Source organism: Danio rerio, chromosome 1, assembly GCF_052040795.2.
Source record: "Danio rerio strain M-AB ecotype USA chromosome 1, GRCz13ab, whole genome shotgun sequence".
NCBI classification, from domain to species: domain Eukaryota; kingdom Metazoa; phylum Chordata; class Actinopteri; order Cypriniformes; family Danionidae; genus Danio; species Danio rerio.
Window position 1 is genome coordinate 52,355,001 of NC_141021.1, and position 13,667 is coordinate 52,368,667.

Genomic DNA, 13,667 nt, shown 5'->3' on the forward strand with positions numbered 1-13,667 from the left:
GCATTTCTGCTTATTTTTGTTCCTATGATTTAAAGAAATGCCTAATAATATCCTAAAAGAAGCACAGTTTGATTTAACTTTAGTGGTTTAGAGTTGCAACATGGCGCTTTAATCTTACAAAACAAACTATTTTAAGACCGAAAGAGTTCATCTGTACACCAGGTAAAGGAGTAGTTCACCAATTATCTGAAAATTTGCAGCATGTTCTTGCACACTGTGTACTTGATGTGCTTTTGTGGTGTGCATTGCTTTGTGAGTCAGATCTGTGTGTGTGTGTGTGTGTGTGTGTGTGTGAGTCCGCTGCTGACGTGATTAACCCTGCTTAGTTCCACCGCAGACGGCCGGGGCTCTGTAATGAACTCCCTTATTCACTGGCTAATGATTCCCTTTGATCTCCAGCCCCGAGACCTCTGGTCTGCCTCTGCCCTGTGGCGTTCCCTCCCTCCCGCCCTGTTTCTCATTCTCTCCTCCTCTAACCCACACTCCGGCTCTCCCAACCCCCCTTCTGCATTCATCCAATTCTGCCCCAAAATACCGCAGTAGACAATCCACACATCAGCGCTGGTGTGCTGTGAATGCTCACTTTGATGGCTTGTTGCTTGGCTCCGAATGCCTCGCCTCACGTTTGATCAGTTTTTTTTTCTTCCCTCTCTCTGTTTTGCAGTCGAATAAGGTGCCGGTGGTCCAGCCGTCCCATGCCGTTCACCCACTCACCCCTCTGATCACATACAGTGACGAGCACTTCGCCCCCGGCCCACATTCGGGACACCACCCACAGGATGTCAACCCCAAGCAAGGTAAACGCACACTGGCCGCATAAACCTGCTACTGTCTCATACCAAACTTAGTTTATAAGGTTCCACAATGGCATCAGTGGAATATTTAGCATCTGTGGGAACTTTTCATTGCACAGAATGTAAGTTTATAGACAAACAAATGTTGCTTAGATTATGAAGAAGTGCTTCATAACACTCAAATTCAATGGAAGGTTCATTGGGTAATCTAAAATAGTGGTTTGTACATTTTAATTGACAAAGTACCATTGCTAACTAATTCCCATTAGAGTATTAGGGCCTACTCATAATATGCTATCCGAACTGTGCTCAGACCCGTTTCCTGGATCGTTTCAGAAGTGTGAGTTCTCTGAATCGGGCTCAGGCACAGTTCATTTGGCCGGCCCTGGCCTGGTTGGAAGAGGTGAGCCAGGGCGTGGTTCACTTGGACTTTAGCGTGGTACGCTTGTGTGTGAGTGCAAATGTGCCTAAGCCCAAAACTGAAAATGAGACGTGACTTACAAGGAATTGTTTTTATATGGATTTATTGATCATTCTTACCTTTCAGTGAACACAAACTGTCGTAGTTTATTAAAGATGCAAACCCCTCACTGCACCACAGGTGCACCTTCAGCAAACCTCCTAAAACCTGCAGCACGAGTGCTTTATGATTGTTTATGAGCGTCAAAAGTGGCAGATCTGTTTGACTGTGTATTACTGCATATCAAATGACTTAAACGATATAACTAAAGAAATCCCCACTGTGATGAGCGAAAGCGCTTACTGAACAGCACAGCATCGGTGACGTAAGCGTGCCTAGGCCTGAATGTAATGTGAGTGCGGGCCGTCAGGGGAGACGGAAGGGGCGACAAGCGTGCTTTGACCCGGTTCAAGGCAACTGTACATAGTGTGAGCACGCCCTAAGCATAAACCTCTCTTCTCATTGGACTTAGTTATTTGTACTGGGAAAAAGTACTGAAGATGATATTCATTTTAAAGGGATTTAAATTATAAAGGAACTAAGCTGAAAAGAAAATGAATAAATAAATAAAAATATTGGTCACACTTTACAATAAGGTTCATTAGTTAATGTTAATTAATGTGTTTACTAACATGACTAAACAATGAACATTACATTTACTACAGTATTTATTCATGTTAGTAAACTTTAGTTAATGAAAATACAGTTGTTTATTGTTAGTTCATGTTAACTCACAGTGCATTAACTAATGTTTACAAGCACGGACTTGGATGCTAATAATGCATTAGTAAATGTTTAATTATGATTAATAAATGCTGTACAAGTGTTGTTCATGATTAGTTCATGTTAGTTAATGCATTAACTAATGAACCTTATTGTAAAGTGTTACCAAAATGTATACACGTATACAATTATTATTTTTTTCAACATTTGATTGAATGCAGCTTGGTTAATATTACGATTAAGCATTAATGTGAAGTTGATTAAACTAATTTCGAGAGGAGCACATGCATATGATTGACCGCACTACCTAATGGGTGATTCACCAATCGGATGATCCTTAACTCATTATAAATAACCAGAATACCTTGTCTCAGTCATCTTCGGTTTGAAGAATCCCCTCATTTACACATTCTCCTCATGTTCGCGTAAACTTCCCATGGGTTCTCCAGTTTCATCACACAGTCCAAAAACTTGCGACATAGGTGAATTGACCAAACCAAATTAGCACCACAGATGAGCTCTTAATCAGCAGTATATCTCTCTGTAGCAATCCCTAATTTGTCATTAGCCATAAATAGCAGGGGAGTTCTCGAGATCTACCTGAGCTCAAACTCCCCTCTCACCCTGCAAACAGGAGGGAGCCCCAGGCTCAGTTAAGTGTGGGACAGCATGCCAAACAAGCTTTATAATCAACCATCAGCTAAGTGTGAACTCTTGAAACTGTTAAATGAAGGTTTTTATTAACATCAATTGATCCATGAAGATTTCTTTAAAATCTTTTAATTGTTTAAAATTTATATTTGCTTTGTAGCTTCAAATCCATATTTTCAGGACTGGATGATGACACAGTATCTGTATATATTGATGTACACCTTTTTTGTTAATGATACACAAACATATTCATTAAAGTGTAAACAGACATGAAGTTGGGTTGCATGAACAACCCTCAAGCGTCAACAAACATGCTACGACTGACAAGCCATTAACAAGTTGCGTCATGGTCCTGTGACATCAGAACTCATGAACACTCGAGATGTTTTCAGTGAGTTTCTCACCATATAAGGACACAAACACATAAACCTCATGTCTAGAGCTGATTGGACAGTCACTTAACAACTATTTTACTAGTTTATCTTAGAAAAACTATGATCATATATGATGTACTCGCGGAACCCCAACTGTCTATTATTTCATTCTTTTTTTTACTTTAATATCCCTGGACTAAATTGTGACTATACTACTTTTAAACTATTACTATTTAGTATTATGACTATTACATTTTAAACTAAAAAAAACTTCACCAAAAACAATAATATATCAATAGTAATGATAGTTAAAACTTTGTTATTAGTGTTTTCGATTACTTGCAATGAGTCTGTTACAGCGCTGTGAAGGAGTTTTGTGCCATTCATCTTTTTCAAAAAGGTTGAAATTCAGCCACATTGGAGGCGTTTTGAACATGAACCGCCTGTTCAAGGTCATGCCACAGCATTTCAAATATAGGTCAGAGCTTTGACTAGGCATTTTAACATGTTTTACCAACACTTTAAGTGTCTTGATCTTAATTAATTGGGTATGCTTTTTGGTTACTAAAATCGTGTATATAAATCTACTTGATGTCAGATGATGTCACATCACCATTTCCTGCTCCAACTGCTTTTCAAAAATGGTTGTAATTCAGCCACATTGGAAAATTTTGAACATAAACTGTTTTTTTAGGGTCATGCCGCAGCATCTTAATTAGATTCAGGTCAGGGCTTTGATTAGGCCACTCCAAATACTTCATTATGTTTTTCTAACAATCACATAACAACCACCCAGAATATCCTTGCAAGTTGCAACTGCATAGCAACACTCTTGCAGTTCTTCTGAGTTGTAATATTAATAAGGATTAACATTATTTTAAGAAAATACAAAAAAAAAAAAAAAAAAACACAGCATCTCGACTGGATTCAGGTCAGGGCTTTGAGTAGGCCACTCCAATGATAATAACCAAAATTAATATATTTTGAGAAAATAGAAAAAAACCCTCCATTGGGTTCTTGAATATATTTTTGTCACAATTTAATTTGGTTTAACAATGGTAAGTTTTTTTTTTTAATCTGAATTAATTGGCTATGCTTTTTGGTTACTAAAATACATAAATGTACTTTGTGTCTGATAATGTCACGTCTAAATTTTCTGCTCCAAATGCTTTTCAAAAATGGTTGTAATTCAGTCACATTGGAGGCTTTTGGAACATGAACCTCCTTTTTAAGGTCATGCCACAGCATCTCAATTGGATTCAGGTCAGGGCTTTGACTAGGCCACTCCAATAATATTAACAGAAATTAACATATTTTGAGAAAATACTAAAAAAAATTAAAAAATAAACTCCTATATGCGTTCCTATATATATTATATATATTTAGTTTAAACTTTGTTTCTTGATCTTAATTAATTTGGTATGCTTTTTGGATACTAAAATCGTATATATATACAAATGTACCTGATGTTTGATAATGTCACATCACCATTTCCTACTCCAAAATGCTTTATCAATCCATATGGGGCGGCTCAACAAATGCTAAATAAAAAATAAAGTAATATTTTTGAAAATAATGTTTGTAATGTTTATATTGTCTAATATCTGATGTAATTTTTTTTATATATATCACTAAAATATTAGTGTTTGGGATGCAGCAGGTCCAGAGACTGTAGTAAAGATCTGATTTTGGAAAATATTTGCTTTAATGTGTGATTTGGCTAAACAATGCTCATAAACCACAATCTCAATTCAAAAAAGTAGAAACTTAGTCATAGAAAAGGCAAAGAAACATCAAGGTTAACTAGTGGATGGAATACAGAAACATTTAATTTAGAAAAATGAATAAACAAGTTCTGCAGAAGAAAGGCATGCAGGTTTGGAATAAAAGGAGTTTTAATTTTTGAGTGAACTAACCCTTTAAATGTGTTTCAGTGATGTAATGTAATTTCCTGGTGTATATAAGTGTTCTCCATTATCCCTGATCCAAAAATATGTTAGCTACACACTTACACTTTAAAAAGCTAACAGTCCATTCCCACCAGAATCTAATTTCCCTCAAGTCGTTCAAAGAAGGTGGGGTTAAAGTTTAAAAGGGGTGGAGAGATTTTTGGCAGACGCCGTCGCACGCGAACTCAACTCAATATGTGCTCTTTCCGGTGAACACTCACCTCTGTGGCAGCCGGGATGTGATGGAGAGATATAAATAGCCCGAATGGGGCCGCACGCCACTAGCAGATTGGCCAATGATCCAAAACTGCCTCTGTTTACATACACAAAAATCAAGTCACTTATTCATCAAACTTAATGGGCTGAAGGCAAAAATACACTGACATTAGGCTTTCTTAGAATTCAGATGTAGTGAAGTCAAAGGTGCGCTATTGTACTGATTTATTTTGAATAAATATTAGTGATGCATCATGATAATTGCACATTTTTACCATGGTTTACAGAAAGACCAAAGTCATTCAGTGTAACAGCATTTCTGTTTATCAAGGAAAATCTATTCTTTAAACCCTTACATTTCACTCCTTTTAAATAGTTTTAAATTAGTTTTTAAGTTGTAAATTATTTAAAATGTTGACTAAATTAAATGAATTATTACTTACATGTGATTTATCTATATACGTATACAGTGGTGTGAAAAAGTGTTTGCCCCTTTACTGATTGTTTTTTTTTTTTTTTTTTTTTTTGCATGTTTGTCACACTTTAATGTTTCAGATTATCACACAAATTTAAAAATTAGGCAAAGGTAACACAAGTAAACTCTTCCAGTTTTTAAATGACTGTTTATATTATTAAGGAAAAACAAATACAAAGCGGTGCAGTGGGTAGCACGTTCGCCTAGCAGTAAGAAGGTCGCTGGGTTGCTGGTTCGAATCTCGGCTCAGTTGGCGTTTCTGTGTGGAGTTTGCATGTTGTTCGCACTCCGGGTGCTCCGGTTTCCCCCACAGTCCAAAGACATGCAGTACAGGTCAATTGGAAAGGCTAAATTGTCCATAGTGTGTGTGTGTGTGTGTGTGTGTGTGTGTGTGAATGAGTCTGTGTGGATGTTTCCCAGAGATGGGTTGCGGCTGGAAAGGAATCCGCTGCATAAAAAACTTGCTGGATTAGTTGGTGGTTCATTCCGCTGTGGCGACCTCGGATTAATAAAGGGACTAAGCCGACAAGAAAATGACTGAATGAATGAAACAAATACAAAAATACATAGCTTTATGGGGGCAAACACTTTTTCACACAGGGGCTAACAACTGGTTGGTCCACCCTCAGCAGCAACCACTGTGATCAAGCGTTTTCGATAACTTGCAAAGAGTCTGTTACAGCGCTGTGGAGGAATTTTGGCCCACTCATGTTTTTAAAATGGTTGTAATTCAGCCTTATTTTGGGCATGAATGGCCGTTTCCAGAACATTGTGGCCAGGATTCCAACCAGAACCAGAAAATCAGAGCACATCACACCTGTCCTCAGGTTTTAACACTGGCTCCCAGTTACATTCAAAATAGATAATATTATTACTGGTTTATAAGTCACTAAACGGCCTAGGATCTCAATACATTACAGATATGCTCACTGAATACAAACCCAACAGATCACTCAGATCTTTAGGATCATATAAACTAGAAATTCCTGGAGTTCATTCAAAGCAGGGTGAATTTGCTTTCAGCTATTACGCCTCCCACTGATTGAATCGGCTTCCAGAAATGATCAGATGTGCTCCGACATTAGGTACACTTAAATCAAGTCTGAAAAGGCATCTGTTTAGCTGTGCCTTTACTAAATGAGCACTGTGCCACATCTGACAGATCACACTATTATGTCTTTCTCTCTTTTCTTTTTCATTCTTTTATAACCGCTTTAACACAATTTGATCTGTTTTCATCACTGCTATTTGTTTTTATTTTCTCATACACTTGTCTCTTTTATTCTTGTTTATGTAAAGCACTTTGAATTGCCACTGTGTATGAAAACTGCTCTATAAATAAACTTGACTTGCCTAGCCTTGTCAAGGTCATGCACAGCATCTCAATTGCATTCAGGTCAGGGCTTTGGCTAGGCCACTCCAAAGTCTTCATTATGTTTTTCTTGAAATCACAATACAGAATACCATGGCAAGTTGTAACTGCATAGCAACACTCTTGCTTATAAAGCTTGTTCGGCATGCTGTCCCGGGAGAGAGCCCTGAGCTCATAAGATCCTCGAGCCGAGGGCTCCCTCCCATTTGCAAGGCGAGAGGGGTGTTTGAGCTCAGGTAGATCTTGAGATGAACTCCCCTGCTGTAGTAGCTAATGAACAGATAGTGATTGTTCTTAAGAGATAGCTACTCTTTACATAGAAACATCGGATGGATTGGTAAGGACCATGCCCAGATTGGCTAATCGGGAGGACCGGGAGAATTCCCGTTGGGCCGGTCCATTTTTTGGCCGCTAGGGCCAGTGTCCCTAGCTCCAGAATCTGTTGCTCTCAGCAGTCACACTTTTTAAATGAATTTATTTATTTACTTGACCACAGTGTTCTTATTCATTATTTTACCGCATTATTTTGCTATTTTTATATATAGCCAACCTGCAGGTTAATGATGATATAAATCAGATGAGCCACCTTTCAATATACAGCTGTTGTGGTCCAGTGGTTAGCACATTAGATTACGACGCCACCGACCCGGGTTTGATCCTCATCTGAATATATAATTTTTTTTAATTTTTAATGTTAAGACATATAATACTGTTAGGGTTGTTGAACATTTGAAGTTCTAGAGCTGCTGTTTTCTCAAAGACAGACGTGATAGTGTAATTAGAAACTGAATTGGAAATGACCTTATTTTAATAAAACTTAGTCAGTCGTGAACTGAGGTGGACCGGTCTGAGGCTCGAAACTCCAGGGCTGAAAAGGAGTCCCACTCCGGCCCTGGTAAGGACTAGAACCAGTGACGTTCTTGCTGTGAGGCAACAGTGCTAAACACTGGGCCACCATGTGGGAAAGGAGGAGGAGTAGAGGTTGAAGGGGGGATTCTTCAAAACGAATATGGCTGTCATATGGAACTTAGGGTATTTATAGTGGCTTAGGAATCGTCTGATTGGTGAATCATAAGTTGAATAATGCAGGACCAGCCGCAAGCAATCATAAGCACGTGATCCTCTCGAAATTATTTTATAAATAAGCTTCACAAAAACAAAAAAGTTTTAGTATTTTACAGTCTGCATATTTTGCTTACCATGTAAAACAATAGAGTGAGAGAGAAATGATGATTTGGAGATGCGGGCTTGTTTTTTATTTAAACCTTCTGTTCTTGCTGTGTGTGTGTACACATCCCCAAGGCTTTGTTGTCATCCTTAGACGCCCCTTTGACAGTTTAATTTAGCCCTAGGGCCTTTATTCACGTTTAAGTCTTCATACACAAACACAGTCTTGACCTTGGTGTGAATGTGAGTTCCCGTGCATGTGTGTGTGTGTGTTTGGGGTGAAGTTGAGAAGCTTAGTACTGCAGGCCAACTGACATCCATAAGCAGCATGAATCATATCAGCGGGGCTTATTAGAACAGCGCAAGAGCATTCCTAATTATCCCATGATCCGCTTATGCACCGCACCGGACCGCAGGGCCCGACTGTGCAGCACACATTGATGCCACACTGCTGTTCTCCAGATGTGTCTGTCTCACACTAACACACGCCACTGTCGCTTTTATAATACTCTGCTTCTTCGATCCTGAAGCAGGTATGCCCAGGCATCATCCTGGACCAGACATTCCCAATTTCTATCCCCTTTCCCCGGGGGGAGTTGGACAGATGACCCCTCCTCTGGGTTGGTAAGTGCACTTATATATAATGTATATGTATGTGTATATATGTGTGTGTATTATTTTAACATGGATCATCAATAGATTACGATTAGCTATTAATTGTTCATGACACATCCATTCATTTTTCTTTATTTTCTTGTAGCATGAATCTTCAAAAGTTTCAAGTTTACTCGTGGTGAATGGCACATTTAACCCACACAAATGACTTCCCACTTTCAGGTTCTCACATCACATGGTACCAGGCCCTCCTGGACCCCACGCCACAGGAATCCCCCATCCAGCCATTGTCAACCCACAGGTGAAACAGGAGCACGACACAGACCTGATGCACATGTAAGTGTTTCATCCAGGCAGTTGGAAGACTTCTAAAATGCAACCGACATGCCTATATTCCATTTTAGCACATATATTTGACATAGGACTTTCACTTCGACATCTTTCAGTCTTACTCTGCTTCATACTACCATCATAAGCGCCGATCAGCTGCTCATTTATGAACATTTCTGCAGAAGTCCCATAGGATGTAATGAAGACCACAACTTCCACGATTCCACCCTCAGTCATGACGTCATCAAATTAAACCTTTGTTTGTTGTGAATATACGCCATCTAGTGGTGAAAATTGCACATTGTGCCTTTAATAAAGCATCTAATAATGGCAATGTGGTTATATTTAAACACGATTCCACACTCAGTCATGACCTCATCAAAACACACCATTGTTTGTTATGAATAGGCACCCTCTAGTGGTGAAAATGACATTGTGCCTTTAATAAAGCATCTAATAATGATGATGTAGATATATTTAAACATGATTCCACACTCAGTTATGACATCATCAAAATACACCTTTGTTTGTAGTGAAAATGCGCCATCTAGTGGTGAAAATGGCATACTGTGTCTTTAATAAAGCATATAATAATGGTGATATACATAGAATTCTAACATGATTCCACACTCGGTCACAATGTCATCAAAATACACCTTTGTTTGTTGTGAATACACGCCCTCTAGTGGTGAAAATGACAATGTACCTTTAATAAAGCATCTAACAATAGTGATGTAGATATATCTAAACATAATTCCACAGTCACTATGTCATCAAAATACTCCTTTGTTTATTGTAAATGGACACCCTCTAGTGGTGTAAATGACAATGTGCCTTTAATAAAACATCTAATAATGGCAATGTGGATATATTTATTCATGATTTCACACTCAGTCATGACGTCATCAAAATATACCCTTGTTGTGGATATACGCCTTCTAGTGGTTAAAATTACATATTATGCATTTGAGATTAAGATTATATCATCTAATAATGATGATGTGGATATATTTAAACATGATTCTACCCTCGTTCACTTTGTCTTCAAAATATACCTTTGTTTGTTGTGAATATGCACCCTCTAGTGGTGAAAATGACATATTGTGCCTGTAATAACGATCTAATAATTGTGATGTGGTTATGTTTAAACATGATTCCACACTCAGTCACGACATCTTCAAAATATACCTTTGTTTGTTGTGAATACGTGCCCTCTAGTGGTGAACATGACATATTGGGCCTTTAATAAAGCATTTAATATTGGTGATGTGGATATGTTTAAACACGATTCCACACTCAGTCATGACGTCATCATTATACACCTTTGTTTGTTGTGAATACCCGCCCTCTAGTGGTGAAAATGACATTGGGCCTTTAATAAAGAATCTAATATTGGTGATGTGGTTGTTTAAACATGATTCCACAGTTAGTCCCGACGTCTTCAAAATATACCTTTATTTTTTGTGAATAGGCCCCATCTAGTGGTGAAAATGACATTGGACCTTTAATAAAGCATCTAATATTGGTGATGTGGATATGCTTAAACACGATTCCACACTTAGTCACGACGTCATCATATTAGACCTTTGTTTGTTGTGAATATGCGCCCTCTAGTGGTGAAAATTACCAATTGTGCCTTTGATAAGATGTCTGATAATAGCGATGAGGGTCTATTCAAACAAGCTCTCTAATTCCCTAACATAATGTTGAAAAACCAGTCTAACCTTGCATAGACAGTTGGGGAACATCACATTTGACTTGATTTACAATACAAAAAAGCATCTAATACATAATCAATTCTTTAATGTTTTTAGTGCATCTGATTTCAGCTATAACTTGGAATCAGGTCACGAACGCGAGTGAAGTATCGAGTCTCATAGACTTGGTTGGAATATTTAGGTTTGGTTGCCATTACTGGTGAAGTAATCTCTTTGCATGAAAGCACCCAACTGGACATAATTAAAAGCCGCTGCTTGCTTTTTCGGCACTGGCTCCCAGATTGTTCTCTCATGCAGCTTTCTGATTGGTGGTTGGAATCAGACATTCGGCGCTCTCTCACACTCAGTGGCGTCGCTGTGGCAGCCGCTTTCGCACCACCCTCTGAGCATTTTTTTGTATTTCCATGTATCACTTAATAATTCCCATCCCCCCCTTTTTTTTAACTCTTTCCTTCTTCAGGAAACCTCAGCACGAGCAGAGAAAGGAGCAGGAGCCCAAAAGACCTCACATCAAGAAACCTCTAAACGCTTTCATGCTGTATATGAAAGAGATGCGCGCCAATGTGGTGGCCGAATGCACGCTGAAGGAGAGCGCCGCTATCAATCAGATCCTCGGCCGGAGGGTTCGTATCTTAAAAATCTTCCTTATACGAATGGAGTTAGCACTTTTATCCATCTCGGATTAACCAGTACATCAAGCTGATGAATCAGAAATCAGTCAGGTAGTGCATATAACAGATTGTATTCCTGTGTTTTGGAATTGGAAAAAGAGCCACCGTTAAACATATTTAATGCCTTAACCAAAGCCTCTGTGGCTAGCCACAGCAAAGGAGCGTTTTGCGGCGGTGTGGGGTAATTGCACCCTGACATGGTTTGAAGTAAAGCGCCGCTAAATTGGAACCAGTGTTTTGATATGAAATCAAAGTTTCGTGTTTTTTTTTCTTCCTCTTCTCTCATCGCTGCATATGTTAATCTCTTCATCATGTTCCATTCCACCCCCAGGCACACACACACACACATGTACACACACACACACACGCAACATTTGAAAGTTAACAAGGGTTTCTAGCCAAACTCCAGCACGTGTCTCTTTGGAAGAAACTTAAAAGTGCATGTCAGTAATTGACTACTTTTTTTTTCTTCCCCCCTCCTCTCTCTCTCTCTCTCTCTCTGTCTCTAATCTCCCTCTGCACCGAACAGTGGCATGCTTTATCTCGGGAAGAGCAAGCTAAGTATTACGAATTAGCCCGCAAGGAACGGCAGCTCCATATGCAGCTTTACCCAGGATGGTCTGCCAGAGACAATTATGTAAGTGTCCACACTCACACATGGCGGATGGGGAGAGTTGTGCTGTATGTTGAGAGCATATATACAGAAAAATATATAGATGCATGCTAGATGCACAAAGGACACGATACAAGACAATTTCAGATGATAATCTTACCTAAATAATTATTAAATAAGTTTGAGAAGTTGGTTTGCCTATCTGAAAAGTCTGAAGACTGCTAAGTTCAAGACTACCTAGGGGTTAAATTCACAGTATGTTAACGAAATAAGTTGAATATTTGCAAGACTAATATGCAAATAACAATATTTGTTCATACTGCAAAACATTTCAGTTTCATTAATCAAAAACATTTTTATTTTTACAAATTGCTCATCAAAATGTTCTTTTGCAAATTTGTTTGTATAAATGTAGATTTAAGCAATTAAAATTGCATTGAATGTTATTAGTTTGGTCTCACTTAATATTAACCTCCTAGGGCTTAGTGGCCACATGCGTGGACAGCACATTTCAGCTCTTAAGTGGCTATTTAAAATACTTTGGATTATATTTAGTTACAGACATACAGTGTCATCCATTTTTGCAGCATATTAAATCTCCCAAACACTGTTTTTAACTGGCCAAAATGGGAAGAAGTGTTGTTTTTACTCTCTTATAGTCAAAACATGTTAAAAAATATGTATGTGTTATTAATGTATTAAAAAAACAGTCAGGAAAAAGTGTTTTATGCAAATTCGGACCACGAATCCACATATATGCACATCATTTTTCTTCAAAAGTACATCAAATCAAAAGATGATACTTAGGTTTATTCTAATTCGGTTCCAATAAGCCCAAATAGCAAAGAGAAATAAAAAATTCATGTAAAAAAACACCTTGGGCCCTAAGAGGTTAAAGGGTTAAATGTATGGGTGAATTAACCCCTTGATTGGCTTTAATTACTATGTACTTGCCTTTTAAATTGATCATTAGGTATAGTGCACTTGTTATGTTTTTACATTGTACTTAATGTAATTAATTTCTGTAATTACATTTATAATTACACTGTTTACCCATCCCTTACAACTGAACCCACCCTTTAACCTTTCCATACCACCAAACCTGTCCTAACCCTACCCGTATCCCACCTCAAGAGAACCAGAAGTGTTGTGCAATTCATTATGAACACAATAAATAAGTTGTTCTTGTTTTTCAATGCATTTAGTAGTAAAGGCCACTTAATATAAAGCGGGAAACATGAACAAATATGTACGGCAAGACAAAATTTGTGAAGACATTGTTGTGTAAATTGCAAAACTAATTTTACAAACAAATCACACTCTTTTGCACAGCTTATGGTTCACAAATGAGAGAAAATACATCTTGTTTGGACATTAGGGTTTTGACTAGGGTTTAAAGAGTAACACCCAAATAGTTACATAGATCTATGAAATAGCAATATTGATGTGCCAATAGATGAACTATAAAATAAAAATGAGTCGCCAAACTTCAGTCACTAGCTGGATTTCTGTCACCATGTGTTAATGCACATTTTAACA

At 38.1% G+C, this 13,667-nt stretch overlaps 1 protein-coding gene across 6 annotated transcripts in view; it reads left to right on the forward strand.

Moving 5' to 3' along the window:
* lef1 (lymphoid enhancer-binding factor 1) overlaps window positions 1–13,667 on the forward strand; it is an 89,316-nt gene that overhangs the window by 54,720 nt on the left and 20,929 nt on the right. For 3 of the 6 annotated variants that reach the window (XM_087235175.1, XM_087235173.1, NM_131426.3), the window contains exons 4-8: window positions 665–797; window positions 8,712–8,805; window positions 9,019–9,132; window positions 11,305–11,467; window positions 12,045–12,152. In XM_087235175.1, the coding sequence (XP_087091301.1) occupies window positions 665–797; window positions 8,712–8,805; window positions 9,019–9,132; window positions 11,305–11,467; window positions 12,045–12,152 (612 nt within the window). The remainder of the gene's footprint in view (window positions 1–664; window positions 798–8,711; window positions 8,806–9,018; window positions 9,133–11,304; window positions 11,468–12,044; window positions 12,153–13,667) is intronic. The other 3 variants (XM_087235176.1, XM_087235177.1, XM_087235174.1) reach the window with 1 other exon arrangement.